The following is a 20,787-nucleotide window of genomic DNA, read 5'->3' as shown; positions in this document are numbered from 1 at the left end:
CCAGTACAGTAGTAGCCCGTGGCAGGATATGAGGAGACATTTCTTCCCAGAAAGAGCAGTCAGGCACTGGGACGGGTTGCCCAGGGAGGTGGTGGAGTCACCGTCCCTGGGGGTGCTCAAGGAGAGGCTGGACGTGGTGCTTAGGGACATGGTTTAGTGGGTGACACTGGTGGTGGGGGACAGTTGGACCAGATGATCTTGGACGTCTTTGCCAACCTTAATGGTTCTGTGTTTTTATGGTTCTGCTGGACATCATCACTGTAAGTGAAGTTGTAGCCTAGTCCTGCACATAGTTTTCCCCACAGCAACTGCCACAAGCCTCTTCCAGATGGATCTTTGGTCTGAATTGGCAGTGCTGCTACATAAACAACCTTATCTGAAGTCATCAGCGTGTTTATTGCCTAGCTCCCCATTGTAGCCAGGCTTCAGTATGACTAATTCTTGGACACACCTTATTTGTCAAGGTTTTTTAGGCAAAAGCCAAACGTCTCAAAGACGAATTGAGCTCCTACCAGTTCCCCCCCAACACTCAGCACAAGAATTCGCATACAATTCATAAACTAAAACGCACCCAATGTGAGCCGTTTGACTGTCGGAAATGGTGATGCATCATCAGTCAGCAACAAAATGTCCTGCCAAAAATCTTGAGGTTGAGAACTGTATCAACAACCTTCAACAGTAAGAACACTGCAGGGTGTGAAGACATTTTTGGGAAAGGAAGTAGAGAAGGCATGCTTTAAAGGACCATTACATTAACCAACAGCATGCAAGTATTAAGAACACAGTATTTCTACGATTATTATACATGAAAAATAATTGCACTCAGAAGCAAAATAGCACTCAAGCACTTCCTTTCTTCATTATTTTGGGGTCACAAAGTGCCCATTTCTGTAAGGAGAATAAAGTTATGTAATTACTCTAGTAACAACCAGATTGTTACAGTACCATATCGTGCTAAGTTCGCTCTTCCTGGCCGTTTCATTTCTGACTGACTTGCACAGTCACTGTTCCCAGAACAGTTAACCAAGAGTAGCAGTTCCAGGAATTACTTGTCTGAGTACAAGTGCAAACACGAAATTCCCCTTACTTCTCTGATCTTCTTCAATCCAGCAAAATACTCTGAGGTGATTACAAAGCAGTGTCAAATGTGGATGAAAATAAGCCAGCATAATGGCATGCTGATGAAAACATGCAACCTCAGCCCAAGAGTGAGCCTGTTACCTCGTTTTCCTCGCAGCCTGTGCTGGGACACACATCACAGCGCATCAGCTCTGCCTTTGGATGAGGCATTCCCAAGAAATCATCATACTGAAACCTCTAACTTCAACTAGCTGCTCAAAGCCCAGCTGGCAACACGCATCTTTTTCCATGAAAAAAAACATTTAACACAAATTTCCTTCAGGTACCAACAACATGGCATCTCTTCTAGATCTTTGCTTAAAGCCAGTAATTCAGTTTCAAGTCTCATTTTCTTTCCAGTTTCTCCTTAGCTGGACAGACTTAGGCACAACATATCACTAATAACTCTTAAGCCAGGTAAAGCAGTTAAGGGTGCTGAGAAACTTTGTGGACAGCAGTTTTTAAAAGCTGGAGGGTATCTTTTAACAGAGCCAAGGATTTGAGGAATTACGAATTGAATAAAACCGTAGACAACAAATAACCTGCTGAGAATGTGGATGTCTAGAATGAGTTGCAAATACAGTAAGATTAATCCTGTAGAAAAAGGAGCATTAACTGGGAAGAGTTACATCTTCTGAAACCTGTAAGAACAGACTGGTGTACGATCCTGAGAAGCAAAAATTACTGCAAGCGCTCTGCAATAGACTTCATATAGTTTAAGTAGAAAAAGGAGGTAAAGAAATTGGAGTTCCAAAAGCAACCTGATATGTCGTGTTTCACATCAAAATGCAGCCACACAAACATGAATACTGTTTTTTATGCAACAGATTTAATGACTGCTTTTAGAAAATATCTCCATCTGCAAAAAATTACACATGAAAGTGAAAAGATAAAAACTAAATTTGTAGCAAAGCTATCTTACAGCAGAGTGTAACAACACTCTGGGCATAAATCCATCCTTTATAATGGCTTTTGGTCTTAATTTGAACCTGTACTTCTGTGACCACCATTAGAGAACGGGCAAATTTTAGTTACCTCAGTCCACACCTAGCCTTTGCTCACAGCAGACAAAACCTGGCAGTCATCCTGTTGCGCTCAGCTTTCAAGAGGCATAAGCAGAGCTTCTGAGCACCCAGCTGACAGGATTAGCAAGACGTCTCCAGTTAAACACTGCTGCCTTACAAGCACTTGGTTAACGATCAGATAAAATAAGATACAATGGAGGTAGGGAGGAGAGTGCTGGAAGTGAGCTTAACATTTTAAAAACTCCTTGGGTTGGACTAGATGACCTTCAGAGGTATCTTCCAACCCAAACTGTTCTATGATGCTATTATTAGTCAGTCTTCATTAAGAACACATTCTTCCCAGTCTGAAAATAAGAAATTCAGTTTTCATAGTACGATACAGAACAGTATAAAAATCAGAAAAACATCCCCAAACTTCTCAATAACTTGTCTGAACAGATCTGAAACAAAACCTTGGAAGACACTGGTATCTGTATTCTTTGACGTTGCACCCATTTCACACTTTTTAGTGATTCTGCAAATCTGGTATTTTAACATTTACTTGGTATTTTTCCTGCCGCTTTCTTTGAAAGTTTTACAGCTAATTCTGAAGTGGATATTACATGGTTTGCCACCCAGACTTCTATCTGGTTATTGCTTCACTCTCCCCTCCTCCTCTTGAGGGCAATTTCACTGATCTACAGTATTAATTGGCTTCCTCAGCTACATATAAATGCAGACGTCTATAACAGAAACAATTCTAACATTAGTACATCTACACTAGCTTTTCATACATTTGAGACAAAAATATAACCAATATTGTCAAATGCATGAGTATTGCCAAGAAATGATGGAATCCGAAGTGTCTTACACTAAAATATGCAGAGAATCATAGAATATCATGGGTTGGAAGGGACCTTAAAGCCCACCCAGTCCCACCCCCCTGCCATGGGCAGGGACACCTCCCACCAGACCAGGTTGCCCAAAGCCCCATCCAGCCTGGCCTTGAGCACCTCCAGGGATGGGGCAGCCACAGCTTCTCTGGGCAGCCTGTGCCAGGGCCTCACCACCCTCTGAGTGAAGACTTTCCTCCTAATATCTAATCTAAATCTGCCCTCTTCTACTTTAAAGTCATTCCCCCTTGTCCTATCACTCCGCTCACTGACAGAGTCCCTCCCCACCTTTCCTGTAGGCCCCCTTCAGGCACTGGAAGGCTGCTATAAAGTTTCCCCAGGGCCTTCTCTTCTCCAGGCTGAACAACCCCAACTCCCTCAGCCTCCCTTCTTCATAGGAGACAATCCAGAGCTACTTCACGATCCTCAGAAACATGAAAGAAAACTTAATAAAAATGCAAAATATACCTGCTTTAGTATTTTTCTAACAGAGTAAGAACTAACACTTTCCAAAATTAAACCATTATTTTTCAGCAAATAATGTTAAGACATGATATTCAGCACCTCTCCTCATGGCCGCAGACAAAAATCTTTTTTTGAAGACTCGGTGAAGGATAGCTCTGGCAAAACAGGCTGGCCGATGGCTGAACATTTCCCCCTCAGGTATTTAGAGGGAAGTGATGCAGCAAATTACTGATTTATACTGCTTTAAAACACTTGGTTTCCAGTTTGCACCATAAAGTCAAGCATAAATGCTTTTCCACGTAAATACAGTGGCCAACTATACAATGTTTGATCGCTTGATGGTATAGGAGACAACTGTTAATTATTACTTGACATAAAATATAAAATAAGCTGCTTTCATTCACCTTGGCAGTTTGGGGGGTAGTGGAAAGAGTGGTTGGATGCTGCCATTGGGAATCATTTGACTAGCAAATAACAGATATGCAGAGAGCTGCAGTAGATAGGTAGTACCACCAAGTTATTGTTGCAAACTCAACACATTTGTGTTTTTTTTTAAAGCTTCCTTGAGGCTGTTAAAAAAATAGACCAATTTATTTTTTTCCTTAGCTATTTGAATTACAGGAACTAACAGAGTACCATGTAAAGATAAGTGACTCGAGCAAAAACGTGTTTGTAGAGAAAAGTGTCTGAGCGCTGACATACCGAGACAAAAGCAAGTCAGATCATGAGATAAGCCCTGCAGATGGCTGCAAACTACACAAGCCTGTGTTTAGAGCACTCTGAGCACTTCTGTTTGTGTGACTTCACAGGGACTTGGGGCAGCAATATCAATCATATTCAAGTTTTAAAATCACAGTAACAAGAAGGCAAAGACACCATATTTTTTCTCTGAAATATGATTACCAGATCCCCCCCTTCGCATTTGAATAGCACCAGCGCAAAAACTTCCCTCCCTATGGGGAGGCTTTGTGCTATGCAGATGTGCAGCGAAGGACCCACACACAGCATCCAGCTTTCCTATGTGCAGCCCCCGTTGCCCACCCGTTCTGAAACCCAAAACCAGACCTGGACTTCAAGGCTCCTTGTGAGAAAGGTGAGGACAACCAGGTGCCTCAGGAGGACGACTTCAGCAGGGCTCACCAGCACTCACCTAACTGGGGACCCAGAAGTAAGGCCACCAGCTGAGAGATGGGAGTAAGGGGCTTGGGCTTTCGGTACTTGAGTACTGAGGAAACGACCCTCCTTTTATATTAAAATGACTAAATATAAACATTAATATATCCTGAAAAAAGCGACAAATTTCCTGAACAAATTTCATGCCTTTTTTTTTTCTGACAATCAGGTACTCCTGAGTGTTTGGAGATGTGTTTCTAGAAATCAAGAAACTTGCATGGCCTCTGCTCTCTCCCTCCTCTGTGCAGCGTTCATTCCTTGACCATTTATCTTGGGGTTGTATTTCTGTTGGCATCTAATTAAAAACTACAGCGCACACAGAAAAGAATGCTGTGACTTTCCCTGAAATAATAAAGCAGTGATGCTATATTACACACAAAGCCTGTGTATCAGCAAAGCAGTAAAACTGACTTAGGTGACAAGGTATATGAAATTATCAAATGATCAAAACTTATGTTTCCCCTGATCTCATTAAATTACAAATATCTTGCTGTTTCCACAAGAAATATGCCAAATTATTCGGTAACAACATGCTTTTTATATTCAAGCTCTCTGGATTTTTCCTTGTGAGAAATTCTCAGTCATTTCTAAACAGAACAAAACCCAGGTTTCAATGTTTCTGATGAAACCGCTACGTTTTACAGGTCCTGTTTCGAGAAAATTGAAGTGTTCTGATGCCAGTTTTACTTCCTGAAGTTTCAGGAAAATGAAATTAGCTTCTAAAGATACTTTTTATTTGTCCTTCTTGCAAGAAACCTCAATGAAATATATTCCCACAGAAAGCTTAGATTTTGTGAACGTGTTTTCCAGCAAAGAGCATTTCCAACTCTTCCTGTGAGTCTTAAGAGTCAAGATCCAGTGTCTCTTTTAGCAACTTCAATATAGGAGCATACTGATCAGGCTTTTGAAGGCATTATACTAATTTTAAACCCTGGTCACACTGTGAACTAACATTGCATATGATTTAATCAAAATATTTGAGTACTGTTACTGAAGTTGCATACAACCATGTAGAATTTGGTGCTGTCTACTTTCTGTGAGCTTGGCAAGTTTGGATGACTTACAAGCATCCTCTCACCATAATTAATTTTAAACCACCAGACATACAGAAGATTCCCAAAATATTTCCCTTTAGCTCTCCAACTCCAGAACGTGTAAAGGTCACACATTATGTGGACAGAAACGCAATCTGAAGCCCGTTGAATTTTACAGCTTCTCTTATTATTTGCACTTGAAAAAACAAACCCAAACTGCAGCTTAGCCATTTCTCCCAAACCTACCTTTCACGTACTTTCTATTCTGCTTATTTCCTAGCAAAATAAGCATGCTGTTCAATACTGAAGCTCTGCATGTTCAAGCTGTATAGACATGGAATAAAACTTACCTCTCCCAGGCACGAAGACTTCAGCAACACCTATAACCTTTGGCACAGCTACAGCAACTAAAAATGAATTCTGACTGACAGGTCTATGCAGGAAGAACAGTGCAGATGCACTGTTTGAGCACAGCATGCTCAAATGCATTAAATGAGCTGTTTCAGCCCCAGTTACACAGATCTCCCACATTTTTTCCCCCTCCCAACAGCAGCTGAAAACCCTTCTTAAGAAAGGGTGGAGGGCAGAAATGGTTCACCTTTTTAAGAATTAAATTTTATCAACTTTACTACGAATGTGAGCTCTGAGAGAATTACCTTAAAAGAAGCAAAATGTCCATGAAATCAGCAGGTCATGGCCACCATAGATTTTTATTGCATTTAAATAAGGAAAAACTTCCTGCTTCAGAAAATTTTAAGAATAAGAAGAACACTGAAAAATACAAGTTGACCTTGACATTTCAACACTTTGCTTCTGGTAAGGAAGCAGAGCGTTTTCACACCAACTCACTCTAGATATATGTTTAAATTGTTCTGTGCATTCCAGTGTTTTGTTCCCTCAAAGGAAGACAGGCAAAGAACACATGGAAATAGCTGTCAAATGTAAAGAAGTGGCTTTGTTTTGGATGCAATTTTAGTCACTGCCTTTACTTTCACTGTAGAGAAAATGCCTATTTCTGCTTTTGGCTGGTGTGATATCTGTTTTGGGCAGCTTCACTGACATCAGTAAAAACATATAAAATAAATATAAAGTGAGAGAAATCAAAGCAATTATGTAACATCCTACAGCCCAACATGCACCCACAAGTGCCCCAAAACAGCAGACAGAAGCCTTATGTGTAAGTGTCTATTTATGAAAGTCTCATGCAAGGCACCTCAACTCAATTGCAACAACCAATCAGTACTTGTTCTGCGAAGTAGACTTCTGTATTTTTTTTTTTAAACTTACATATCTAATAAGCTCCTCTTTTGTCACTCAATGTGCATTTTCTACACCTACTCCGAACCAAATGTATCACTAAGCCATAGCAAAAGCAGCAGATGAGTTTTACTATAACCCTCCAATGAAATAAGTGCGTGTAAATCGAGGTATTCCTGAAGTTAGATCCACAACTGACAGACTGAACTTGAATTTCTCTCTGCTGACTTTCTAGTCTTGGTTTTAACCATACACTGCACGAGGTACCTGCAGTATATTTGTCTGTGGCTTTGTAACTGTCTAGATGGTTTGACATGAGCCTGTATACTTTAACCTGACAAGGAGAATAGAAGCTGATACCAATAGAGAGGACTGTCAGCTCAAAGCATCTACCACCCTGACATCAGTAAGAAAGCTTCCAGCATCTTCAATGAAGCAGATTGGGTGTTTGGCTGTTGTCCTGAATCACACCTCTATCAACCTCAAACAGCAAAGCACGACGATGGGCAGTATGTCCATGTTACTGTGCATTTTTATCTTCCTTTGTGAAAAAATCAGGCACACATTTTTCTTTACTATGTTATAGACATCACTGTTTCAAGCCATTTACATTAAAAAAATTATAGGGTGCCACACCAGAAACACAGATCTCACTCTGGAGCTTAGCAGAGGCTTCTAAGCATCGCATGGCCAATATTAAGTTAACATCAGTCCAAGAGCAGAAAGAAAAGGAATTTGAAAGCCTCAAAGTCTAACACCCCACCACAACACCCACTGCAAAGTTTCACAGTTGGCTTAAATCAGTTTAAGTGCGCTGGTACTTCTCTAAACTGCACTCGAGCATCTGCACTTTCTGCTCTGTCCCTTGCTTTAACATTAGCACAGCTACGACTACGGCAATTATGTGCTTGTTAGGATTAGCATAAAACCAAATCATTTTCCTCATTCAATGGACCGCACGTAAATACGTACAGCACAGGAGAGGAAACAGGACTGAATGGAGGGCAGTCTGATTACTTTGAGCAACAGCCCACATTTAAACTCAGTTAATCATGAAAACCATGTCCTCGGTTGCCTGGTGCACGGAAACACGAGAACCTAATGGATTCAAGAAGTACACAGTTAAGATAACATTTGTAAGCAGATATAGGACCTTTGTGGTCTTTCCTAAATAATGGGTACTTAATCTGCTCATTCTTACCCTCGTCCTCATATCAAACATTTTTTTCTTTAAAAGTTGATGCAACTGGTAACTACTGAAACCTGGAGCTAATAGCTTTCAAAACTACTGCTTCTACCGCAGATTTGAAGGACCTGCATGGCCACGTTTTCTTTTTTTTCACCTCTATCAGTACACCACTAAACCATCACAGATAGCAGCTGAGAAAGTTTGACAAAACCCAGAAACATAAGCAACTGGTACACATGACAGCGCATGCTGCCCGCCGCCACCCAGACCTCACTCTGACCTCTGTGGTCTTTAACATTAGCACAGATACGACTGTGGAAATTAAATATTTGCTCGGATTAGTTTTAAACCAAGTCATTTTCCTCACTCAGCAGAGCACTTTTGCGGTCTAAAAGTACCTGGGGGAACCTACACCCCACTGCATGGATGGCTCTCTGGAAATTGCAGAGGCAAGCTTCTGCTCTCGATGCAGATTTCTGAGCTCAGGGGCGAGGTCCCAGTCTCCCCTCTTCTGACAGGGTCACTCCAGTACCTCCCAGAATGGCTTAACTCTTCCAGGAGGTCTGTTAAGAAAGACTCACATGACAAAAACCGGTTCTGTCATGACAAATGTCTTTTCAACCAAGCTTAAGACCTTGAAGATGCTTATCTGATGGAAAAAATGTCGTCTTTAATTTACATTATTTTGTAATGGTTTTGATTGTCCAACTCCATTATTTCCAAGATATCAGCAGAAAAAAAAAATCATGTGAGAAGCACATCCTTTGTCCCTCCTCCAAAGCATTGACATGTATTCTTACCTTGTAGGTCTCCCCTCATTGTCACACTGAAAATGTAACTGCCAAAAAAAGTGTGCAATGCAACAACGAAATTCATAAAGCACTGAATTTGTTTCAGCAAACTTCAGAAAAATGGGCTGGGAGGAAAAGAGCAGTTGTATGGGTAAAGTCAGCTGAAGGACCTCTAATACTGTTTACCAGAACTAATGACATGCTACATAATCATTTAAGTGATCTTATGATGCAGAATTTAAAGAGGTTATTTGCTGACTTACGCTTTCTTTAGAAAGTAATCGTTCCTCATGTTAATCAAGTCCGAGCTGTGCTTTTTGGCAGCAGTTCTCTCCAGACAAGCATTTTCATGTCAGTATTTATCTATACTAATTAGCTTACCAGCTTGAACAACTCTTACGAAACGTTTTTCCCCCCTAACTTCTTACGTTCCAGTTTTGTGAAGGAAAGCAAACTAATTCTATGTTTTTTTAAACTGTATGAATGCACATAAATCTTATAGAACAAGTATGACAAATTCTTTCAATAGCTTCAGAATGCTGTCCTTTACAGAAGAGAATAGGAATGTGACTGCAGGCTTTGAGCTGCCGCTGACAAGCAGAGGTTAAAATCCTCTCGTATAAAGGCAGAGGCCTCCGCTGTGTCAAAACTGCAAGAGGCTGCAAGCACTCGATCCAGTGGCTGCAAGTAATTTGGCACAGAAGTGAAATATGTCTTTAAGACCTACACGGATAAATACCAGTTATCCTGACACGGAACCCAGTCCTGGCAAGAGAAGAAGAGAGGCTGGGCAAAAGCTTAAACTAAAGACCTGAAAAATAACAAGCAATTATCTTAGAAACTAAATAAATCATAATCTTCTTTCTACAAGTTCTGCCCTACCCCATTTCATCCTGTACGTTTGGAAAAGCTTCCAAAATAATTTCTGAAGCATCTTCCATTTCCTTTCCGTCATTCCTAGGATTTGCTTACTATGGCAGTTGATTTTTTATTTCTTTCATCAAAGTCGTGTTTCTGCACTTGCAAAGTATTTTGAATGCAACTTTTGTCATTAAACGTTTTGCAAATTTCAGCCAATTCCAGTTAAAGTCTGAATTTCTAATCCTATGGTTTAGAAAGTATAAACTTGAGTAGTGCCAGAATATGTTATAGTCTTAGGGAAAGCCATTTTACTTATTTCTTGTATATAAAATGGAGAGAAATCTGAACTACCGACAAGATTTCAGCTGTACTTGCAGAATGGTTGGATAAACGTCCATCCCTTTAAACCATTCAGTCAAAAGCTTGAAGCTTGAAAAGATTTGAAGTTGTTTAACCACCTACTAACGTACTGTACTACCAACTGCAGTTACTTACGTGTTGTCATCGTCTGATATCCAACACACTTAAAGGATGATTCCATACTGTCTTCACTAGTGAAGACCTGAAGATATTTCCTTTAATTAATTTATAAAGAACTGCTCCAAACATCTCCTCAGGATATATCTGGATACCTGTTTTAAACCACCAGCTCACAACATCACCATCCCTAACAAACCAATAGCCAAGTGGACTCATTAAACTCCTCTAAATATGCAACAGAAATGGCAATTTTGTTCTTCATGCAAAGTAATTTCTCCCTTAGAGTGAGAAAGAGGTAGAAGCTTAAATTGTTAGGGACCTAACACAGACACACACTGTTCATAACTACAGAAAATGAAAAATTAAGAATTAAGGCTGGCACGGAGTGCTAAGTAGATGTTTCATTTCTTACCTGCTATTGCTGCATGTATCAGATAAAAGTGGAGGGCACGATTTTAAATGTATCAGATAACAACTGACATGTTATCAACATATCATCAATATTTTACCAAGTTACTGCTTACTCTTTTCAGATATCTTTACAATCAAGTTCTCAGAAAAAATTTACTTTGCACATCAAAATATTTTAGAACATAAGCAAAAACTAAGATTTTCATCAGTTGCACAAAAAAATGCAACTCAAAAACCCTTATGCAAATATTTACCAGTCATCTGTTAGTGGCCTAAAACACTGTTGTAACTGCTCGTGTGTATTTACAATGCAAACAACCAATCTGCATATCCCACTACACCATTTACATAATTCCAGGTAAGCCTTACGTGTTCATTAGTGTAACTGGAACTCTGAGATAAAAGCTTTTTTTTTTTTTTTTTTGCTGTTAGACACTGCATGTTTCTATCAATGCTAGAGAAAACTATTTCCAAATTTTAGATAACGTGCCTTAAAAAACTGACGCCGTAAATTCAGTTACTGTCACAATAGCTGTGCTCAACAGAAACCAAATAACATCAAGATTAAGCTCTAAAGCATAAGCAGAGGACGCATACAATATTTTCTGAAATAAAATATTCTAAAAATATCTTCAGAGCTTGTACAACATACTCCAGGATATAGTTCTGCACTTTCCTCCATCAAAGAGCACAGGAAATTTTCCGCCAACCCTGTTCCTGAAACCTTTTATGCAAAATCAAAATGAAACAAGGGGAAAAAAAAAGTCAAATTAGTAGCATTTGAAAGATTCTCCGATTTTCCCATTAAGTCTCTTAAGAATTTCCCCTTTAAATTAGAGCATCTATAAAGCCTCGAGTAGTCTTATGAAGGATTACATTATGCTAATAGGTACTGCGAAGCCTGAACACAGCCCCAACAGCAGCACTTGAGATTTGAAGCTCCACTTCAAAGGAGAAGGGGTCCCAGCTACGAGAGAAAAGCAATGTAATGTACTTGTTTGCCTCTTAGTTACTTAGAAGTGATTAACCACCACACATTGGTTTTCCTTTCCACTTATGTCAGCTTTTACATAGTATTCTGTAATAAAAATATGTTCTCGGTAGACTACTTCTCTTTATGATATTAGGTATAAAGGACAGTACAGGAAACAGCAAGAGATTGTACGTAACTAGTGGTTCAAAAACTGCTTATTCGTACATGGGCATACCAAAACTGTTGTGAAGAAGTGTTTCAAACTGAAATACACTGCCCTACGCTCCTAGAATTTGACTAAAAGTGGCATTTTTAAAGTACGGTTGGCAAAATCACTGCACATATTTTTAAGAACAAAGAACCACAGCAATCCATTACGCTTGAGTTGTCCAAAGACACTGCAACAACAAACTACCTTTGCTATACTGATATTTGGGTCTAAGAAGCCCTCCCTCCATGAATCCAAAAGGTGGAGGAAAACACAAAAAGGACTCCAGCAGCCTAAAATTAAACAAAAGGAGAGAAACCGTTTCCTCTTTTTGTAAGCAAGAAAGGAAGAGCTGTGCTTCCTATAAAGGAAACACAAATAGAAGAGAGAAGCATTTCAGCTATACAGGAACGAAGAACTCTTACTTTATTCTGAGCTTCCTTCTTCCTTTTTAAGCCATTACACACAAATTATTTTAACTTGTAGGACCCAAGAATCTCACAGCCCAAACACTTTAGCTTGCTGCCTTTTTTTTTTTTTTTTTAAGGATATTTGAAAGACTTTTTGCATCTATGTATCAGAACATAGCTAGTAAAAGAAAAAGTAATCCAGAAAACTGGTTATAATCAGTCAGTCCATCTTTCAGCAGAAAATGTTTACAGTTTTAACTTTTACATGTAATTGGTATATGTAGTTTCATTTGCATCAAGCTAATCAGTTTCCTGATATGAAGGAGTCTTCTGCTGGCTATACAACAGTCATTCAGTATTGGTCTGACAAGATAAAAATCATCTGTTCACCATAAAACATATAATGCTCATTTTAAGACTTGTCTACTACACTGGTGATTGGTTTTGGTGGTCGTGTGTTTGTTGTTTTTTTTTTTTTTTTAAAGGAAAAAAACTGAATTTTCAGGCCCCCCAGGTCCCTTTGCTGCAGAGCTACTTCCCAGCTGGGTGCCCCCAGCCCGTCCTGGTACCTGGGGTCGCTCCCCCCTAGGTACAGGACGCTCTGCACTTCTCCATGGCAGACTTCACGAGATTGCTGCCAGCCCATCTCACCTCTCCCGCCTGCTGAGGTCCCTCCAGACGGCAGCGCGGCCCTCTGGTGAGCCAACCCCACACCCCAGTTTCATTGCCAGCCCTGCCTTCTCTGTAGCTATATAATTGTGCAGTTGAACCAAGTGAAGTCCTTGAATAGATCCTTTTACTTGGCAGGGATCTAATCTACAACTACAGAAATTTTATCTTACTACATTTTTACCCGATTTGCTAGCCATTATAATTACCTCAATATCATATTTAATAAAGTGTTCTCCATCCAAGGACTTCAAACTGTTTTTAGCAATTAAGACAGCCTCACACCCCAGCAAGGAAGTGAACAAGCTCTTACACAGAGTGAAGCTAAAGCACAAAAATCAGAAAACTTTACCAAGATTGGAAAAGAACAAATATCTGTGACACAGCCAGCTACAGACTTCCTGGCTCCCAGTCTCAACCATTAAATTCCTTCCTGTACATGCACACACACACTCAAACAGAAACTCCAGTAAATAGACTAAAAATGCTTCAGAAATCATCACTACCCCATGAAAATGAATAGATAAATAGCAAGGAACACTTAGGGCAAGTAAAATACTATCCTGCCAGGGTTCATGATGTTACTATGTTACTGATACTGCCCTTGCTTTTTCTCTAAAACAAGTCAGAACATTTATTCCTAGCATCAGTGCAATTCATGAGTTCAGAATTCATTTCACTGCTGACTGTGATTTCTGCATGATTCCAGCACTGAAGACTTGAACAACACTAGACGAACGTGCAACACTGGTCAGAAGAACTCCAGAAGTTTAGAAAGCCTTCAAATATTTGTTTCATTTCAGTGAAACATTTCTTTGCCATTCAACTTGGACTCCTGAATTTAAGGGGTCCTCATGCAGCACCAGCAACAAAGGGTAGGTCCTAACTCATTCTTGTCTCTACTCTGGAAAAGCAGACAGACTTAAATACACATCTCCCTTCAGTGGCAGCATCATTTCCTTTGGGGAAAACAAAAGCCCTAAGCATACAGGGCCCTCCCTGCAGCTGTTTCCTCCTGCCTACCCCCACCTGCCCATGCCAAAGGGAAGTTTGCCAGCAGCAAAGGTGGGTAAGGAAGGTCATTACTATGTGAATTCTTCCTCCATAATAACTAATGTACTTTTTTTTCCCCTCCCAGTGCTGGAGCTTGCTTTAGGGTTTTCCAAATCTGACAGCATGGAGCGCAACAGCTTGAAACTTGAGAGCACGCGATGAGTTTTCCTCCCAGCCAGCACTGGCTCTCAGCCAGACGAAGGCTCCTGCGGACTCCAACGCAGGCTGTCCTAGCGGATGTTCATCCGCACAGAGAAGCGTACGAGCAGGCTGGAATGCAAATTCAAACAGTATTTGATAACCATCAGTCACGTTTAATTTAAGGAAAGGGGTATGCAGTCCCCTTCTGCCATACAAATTTTGACAATAAAGAGAAAATGAGTCAGACTGCCTGCTCAGTCACATACCCATTCACTGCAACATGATACGAAGTCAAAACCTGTCAACTTGGGCTTTTCAAGTTTTCTTCTGCAGGTGGAGAAGCCCTGCAGCTGATTGCTATTTTTGGAAGAATACAAGTATCACTTATTTCTTCAGTTAGCATGAGGGGCTCATAGAAAAGCAACCAAATAGGTACAAGGGGAAGTCCCAAGCTTACCCAAGGACAGCAGAAGCACGTACCTGATTCCCTAAACTACAGCTCTGAGAAGTTCCCGTGTTCATGATACGAGCACAAGCATGGTCACCAGGCAGGGGCTCTGACTAACCAACTGCAGGCTGAAAATGCACTTTCACAATTGCTCCAAAATATATTTAATGTGGCAAAATTTACAGCACCTCTGGTTACACATATCCCCATCCTTTCTCTTCACACCCACATCTCAGCTCAAACAGAAAATTAAGAACTGATGAATAAAGAGAGACTTATTCATTTCTATTTGTTTCTACCTCTAAAGATGAGTTTTCACTTGAGGTTTTGACATATGTCAAATTCCCATACTGCGGGGATTTTAGCAACTGAAACAGCCCCACAGCTTTCCCTGAGGAAAAAAAAAGACAAGTCAGAGTAGGAAAATTGAGTATAGAGCTCCTATGACCTGATGCAGGACACATTGGAAAAAAACAAAACTGCCTTTTATTCACGCAAGGCTGCTAGGAATGGAAACAACATTCAACCATGTGTTACAACTACTTTTGTGAGGGAAAGCCAGGAAAGGTAACTTTATGTTAAACTGTGAATTGAGCTAGACACACAAGAGACTCTGCCAGGCTCACCTTTTCATTTCTTGCCAACTTGGAAGTGGAAAACATACCTTGCTTTACAGTTATGAATTTCAAAAATATTTTTAAAATACATGTCTAGTGGTTATGGCCTACTGAAGTCTGAAGTGAAACTGCTTGACTTCACCTCCAAATCAAGGTGAAAGGGTTTCACTGAAGCTAACCTGAAACAAAATACATGAGACCCATTTTAGGACTGTTCTGAATTTTGTCTGAGGTACCTTGCGTTAAGAAACTAAGCCAAAACCCTGTGGAGGGTATTATTTTCTCTCCTTTACAATAGACTAGACAATTTCTGCCTAGCAGAGCCTTGCTTATGTACAGCTGATTAAAATCTCGTTCAAGAGAGCCACGCCACCCAGCCAGATATGAAGAGGTTTGTTTTTCAAAGACTTTGAAATATACTGGTTTTGATGCCAGAAGTCAGAGAGTCTCTCCAAGCTGATGTTAAATAAATGAGTCTGTCTAAACTGAGATTTATCTCTTATCTGCCCCTAAAGGCAGTAAGAGCTGCTTTTTAAAAAAAATTTACTTAATTTAATTAGTTACAACATGTTTTCATTTCATTACTCAGCGACTAATGTGAATATTTCGTGCATGTGTGATAACTGGCCCCATTAATTTATCAAAACCAACTGAATAGTGCAGTATTTATTTTGGTACAGTGTATTAGTTCTGTGCTTAGGTACCAGAGAAAAATGCTTTTCCCATAAAAAAAATAAATGTTTGAAATCTACTCTGTAAGAAGTGCTATCTGTGCCTATTAGAAATAAGTTTGAGGCATATTTCCTAGCACAGATTAGGAGTTTCTCCTCCCACTGCAACACATCTCAGTTGTGGGAATGTCCCGGAGCAACCCCCAGGGCATCACCCCGTACCTCTCCCTCTGAGTAAATCAGGAGGTGAAATTATTTAATTATCTACTGGTATTACTCTGTCCCTCGTGAGGAACGTACTGGCGTACTGAGGGAAATCTAGACAGGGCTACTCAGCTGATTTTTGGTGGTTAAACACGCAGCCTCTTACAAGGAAAGACGATCTTCCAAAAACGTAAGCTTAGTTCAATCCTACATAAAACAGAAAACCCCTCTTTTGCTACCACCTCTGACAAAGAACGAAACTAACTTTTAGGCGTGAGAGCTATTCTGACGCAGAAAAGCCTCCCCACAACCAAAGCAAGATTTTGCAGCCAGACTTCCCAGCTTCCACACCGCATGCAGAGCACCCCTGGGCGGGCGCAGGAGGAGTTAGGGACCCGGCGGCAGCGCTGAGAGACGCGGGGCGGGCGGGCAGCCCCAAGCGAAACCCTTCCCCGGCGAGCCTGGCCTCTCCTCCCCGTGATGTGACGCTACAAAGGGGGCCAGCTCTCCCTGCCCTCCGCACCCGGAGGCTGGGCCAGGCGGGGCGAGGAGAAGGCCGGGCACTGAGGCGAGGCAAGAGCCGCCCAAGCACCCAGGTGCCGCTGCCGTCCTGCTCTCGCTTCCCGCCCGTGGCGCGGCGAGCCCTCAGCCAAGCTGAGAAGCTCCTTCCGCAGAAAGAAGGCTGTGAGAAGGGAGACATGGCAGCGCCTACGCTTCACCGAGCCTGGGAAATCGTCCTCTGAAGCCTAGGTTTTTGCTGGTTACTTCAGTTTAGAAGAAGGAGGCTGGGACGACACGAGCTGCAGAATGAGACAGAAAGTCCTTCATCAGATGGAGGCAGGGGAAGAAGGGAGCTAAAAGCAAGCCTGGGGACAGCCACCTCTGCTGCAACTACGAGGTTTTATGTTGAAAAGCTGGCTGATTACAGTAGCTGTGGGAAGAGAAGAGCGATGTCCCGGGGGTTACTGCAGGAGATGCACCCTGCCACTGTCACCGCTTCGCTGAAGCTCTGAGGAGAAACCGAAGCTCATCGGAGCACCCAGGACACACACCTACAACCTCTTGCTTGAAGTTTGAAAAGTTGAAATAAAAATACCAGAGAAGGCTTTGAACCACAGGAAGCCAGGCTTGTGTTTTAAATATACCATTATAATGGTAAGCTCTAATTGTTCCACTGAGGACTCCTTTAAATATACTTTATACGGATGTATCTTTAGCATGGTATTTGTTCTTGGCCTCATAGCAAACTGCGTTGCTATCTACATTTTCACTTTTACGTTAAAAGTGCGAAATGAGACTACCACATACATGCTTAATTTAGCAATATCTGATCTGCTTTTTGTGTTTACATTGCCCTTCAGGATTTATTACTTTACGGAAAGAAACTGGCCCTTTGGAGACATTCTTTGCAAGATTTCTGTCACACTGTTTTATACGAACATGTATGGGAGCATTTTGTTTTTGACCTGCATAAGCGTAGATCGCTTTCTAGCTATAGTTTACCCATTTCAATCGAAGACCCTTCGAACCAAAAGAAATGCAAAAATCGTTTGTGCTGTAGTATGGATAACAGTGTTAGCAGGGAGCACACCGGCAAGCTTTTTTCAGTCTACAAACCTCCGGAATAACACCGAACAAAGAACATGCTTTGAAAACTTTCCAGAGGCTACCTGGAAAACTTACCTATCCAGAATTGTTATCTTCATTGAAATAGTGGGATTTTTCATTCCACTCATCGTGAACGTGACCTGTTCTACTATGGTCCTACGAACGCTGAACAAACCCCTTACGTTAAGTCGGAATAAATTAAGCAAGAAAAAGGTACTCAAAATGATTTTTGTCCACCTGGTGATATTCTGCTCCTGTTTTGTGCCTTATAACATTACCTTAATACTTTACTCTCTCATGAGAACGCAGACGTGGATTAATTGTTCGGTGGTAACCGCGGTCAGGACTATGTACCCTGTCACCCTGTGCATCGCCGTCTCAAACTGTTGTTTTGACCCAATAGTGTATTATTTCACTTCGGATACAATTCAAAATTCGATAAAAAGTAACAGGCTCACTAGAACACGTGATACCAGGTTCTCCGAGATGCCAGTTTCAGAAAACTTTATTCAACACAGCCTTCAGACCATAAAAATGAAAATATTTGACAGTGACTCTCCAAAATAAACTGCATTAGAAACTGCTGGGACTAAACTGGAGTTAGAAGCCTGCACATTTCTTCAGCTGTGAAAATATATCCTGATCTGTAAATGTTACTCCTCCTTTACATCAGAAAAGTTTATGATATGAATAAGTGTTAAGCATAATAGTACACAGAAAATACTTTAATAACTTACATCAGACATCTGTTTTTATTGTATTTGTTAAAAACGAACTTCTGTTTTCAGCCTACGCTACCAAAGTCCAAAGACTAGTTTGTCAAGTCAAAAAACAAATAAGAAACCAGGTCACTTCTAAAATTAGCCTAACTGCTCGTTCTAAACAATTATATCGGTTTCCAAGTTACTGAGGACAGGGGGGCGAAACTAGTTGGTTTACAATGCAGAATCCACTTACCGATCATATTGGTCATGTAATTACAGCTAGCATGCCTGCTTTCAAATTTCTTCTTCCCTCTCCCTTGCTCCTAATCCCTTTTTTTTCTCCCAGCAACTTCCTTCATTGTAAAAGGCTTCGATCACTGTGCTAACAAGATCTTCATTTCTCCTGTACCTGCCCTTCCCCAGTTAGCCATCTTCCATAAGTAATAAATTACCTGTCTGTTGCCTGTTCCCCAAAAACCAACAGATTAGTTATCTCCCCTTCCACTAATATCCCTTTTTTCTCCACAGGCCCAAACTATGCTTTCTCCCAGATTACCTAAACAATTCACGTGCTTACTTTAACCTCAAAAACAATTCATTCTCAACACATTCAGCTTTAAAGACTGCTGTTTCTGCTTTAAAGACTGCTGTTTCTGTTTCAGATCTGGAAAAAAAAGACTACTGTTTCTCCACTTATCTGATAGAATATATTCCTTCTCCACAAGCCTTACTCCATAAAGAAATTAAAGCTTTGAGTAGTTTAGGGCATCTGGAAACAACTCAGAAAAACTGGTTTTTCTTCTCACCTCTGTCTCAGATGTCTGTGTAATTATAACAAAAATAACCTCTGATGACTGAAGCTGGTGCTTTTAAGTACAGTACCACTTCATTAAACTCTCTTCTGAGAAGTTCTTCAACTCAACACAAATTTTAAGCAAAATAACATCCTCCAAGTAAGGTAACTCCATCCCAAGATACCATATTGTTATTAAAAAGACACAACCCTTGATGACTAGGAATGAGTATGCACGTTAGCTAAAATATTTCTTTCAGGAAACTATTTGGTGTCCCATAAAGAAATTCAAGACACAGTAATGTTCAGAATGAGCCTTCCTCTCAAGCTTCATGCCCAAGAAATATTTTGGCTTTTTAACATTAGCATTTAAAATTTCTGATGTTATTTTCTTGTGAACTTTATTTTTATAAAGTTAGTTGAGACTACGTGCTGGCAAAATTGAGACACTGTAAAATCAAGGCCAATGTAAAGGAGAAGTCTATGTATATTACTGTTACAAACAGGAATATAAATACAAAAGAGTATTTTTAAGTGTCCTGCTATGTATGTTTCTCAGTTATTAGAACACTGTACATATTCCTCTAAATTAATTTAACACTAAAATTAAATAAATATTTAAAAGGTAGAAGTGTCGGGTTTTCCTCCCCAAGGACAATGGAGTGAAGAGCTAAATTAAAATGAAGTTATATTTTAGATTTATGGCAGTCAGTTGCACCACAGATACAGTACTCTGAGGCACTTTTACTTCAGGGCACTATATGGAAGAATGACTCAATGTTGGAGAAAATGCATGTTGGGCTATCAGAGTAAATGATGTACTGTCTGAGTTTACTTCTAGCACAATACTTTTGCTTAACTGTTACAAGTCATTTTTACATTGAATACTACTATTGGAAAACTTGAGTTACTGAGGCTACTAGAAATTGATAGATTTCAAATGCTACTAAATTAGAAATTCATTCTCTGTACGACTGGTGAAAGGAAAATTCAAACAGTATAAGCTAAACTACAAAGATAGGTAGATATTTAAGTTTATGCTAATATCTTAAAACAGGCAATGCTCCTAGTTGGGAGTCCTACACTCTCCTGATTCGTATCTGACTTCAGAAAAATGCATGAGAAGAACCACTGAGCAGAAATCCAGCATGATTCCTATACAAGCAGTCACTGAGAAATTCAAAGTTCAGAAGTCAGATACACATCTGTTTTGAAGAGCCTGTTTAGTATTTGGAATGGTAAAAAAAGCTTTTTGTTATCAGTATTTGCAGTCAAGTTTTATATCCTTCACATACTTGATGAACTTCAGGGTTTCCTTTCTTAGTTGTTCTGAGAAGAGATGCTGCATTTCAACAACCCCGTGGAAGCACCTACCATCAGTGACAGGGATGACTGCCTAGGTGCCACCACTGACACCACAAGCACGCAGCAAGAAGTATGATGAGGAGTTGAATTTTTATACAGAGCTGGTTTGTTTTGAGGGTGAATGGCATTTAATCATCTCCTTCCTGATCCCCTCCAAAGGCTTTAAAGCTCTTGGGCTCCATGTCTAGACTATGGCTCATGCCGCGCGTGGCAGTGACACCCCGTCCAGTAGCATCCCTGCACTGC

The 20,787-nt window shown here is 40.5% G+C and overlaps 2 protein-coding genes across 4 annotated transcripts in view; one reads left to right on the top strand and one right to left on the bottom strand.

Moving 5' to 3' along the window:
* Positions 1-20,787, bottom strand: part of RB1 (RB transcriptional corepressor 1) — an 82,049-nt gene that overhangs the window by 19,551 nt on the left and 41,711 nt on the right. The window lies entirely within an intron of this gene.
* Positions 16,587-19,703, top strand: LPAR6 (lysophosphatidic acid receptor 6). The gene is given in 2 exon segments (XM_048046562.2): positions 16,587-18,100; positions 18,103-19,703. Coding segments are annotated over 2 exon segments (903 nt in total). The 5' UTR covers positions 16,587-17,223; the 3' UTR covers positions 18,129-19,703.

Source organism: Anser cygnoides, chromosome 1 (genome assembly GCF_040182565.1).
Source record: "Anser cygnoides isolate HZ-2024a breed goose chromosome 1, Taihu_goose_T2T_genome, whole genome shotgun sequence".
Taxonomy (NCBI): Eukaryota; Metazoa; Chordata; class Aves; order Anseriformes; family Anatidae; genus Anser; species Anser cygnoides.
The sequence above is the reverse complement of the archived record's forward strand: the minus strand, read 5'-3'. Positions and strand labels throughout refer to the sequence as shown.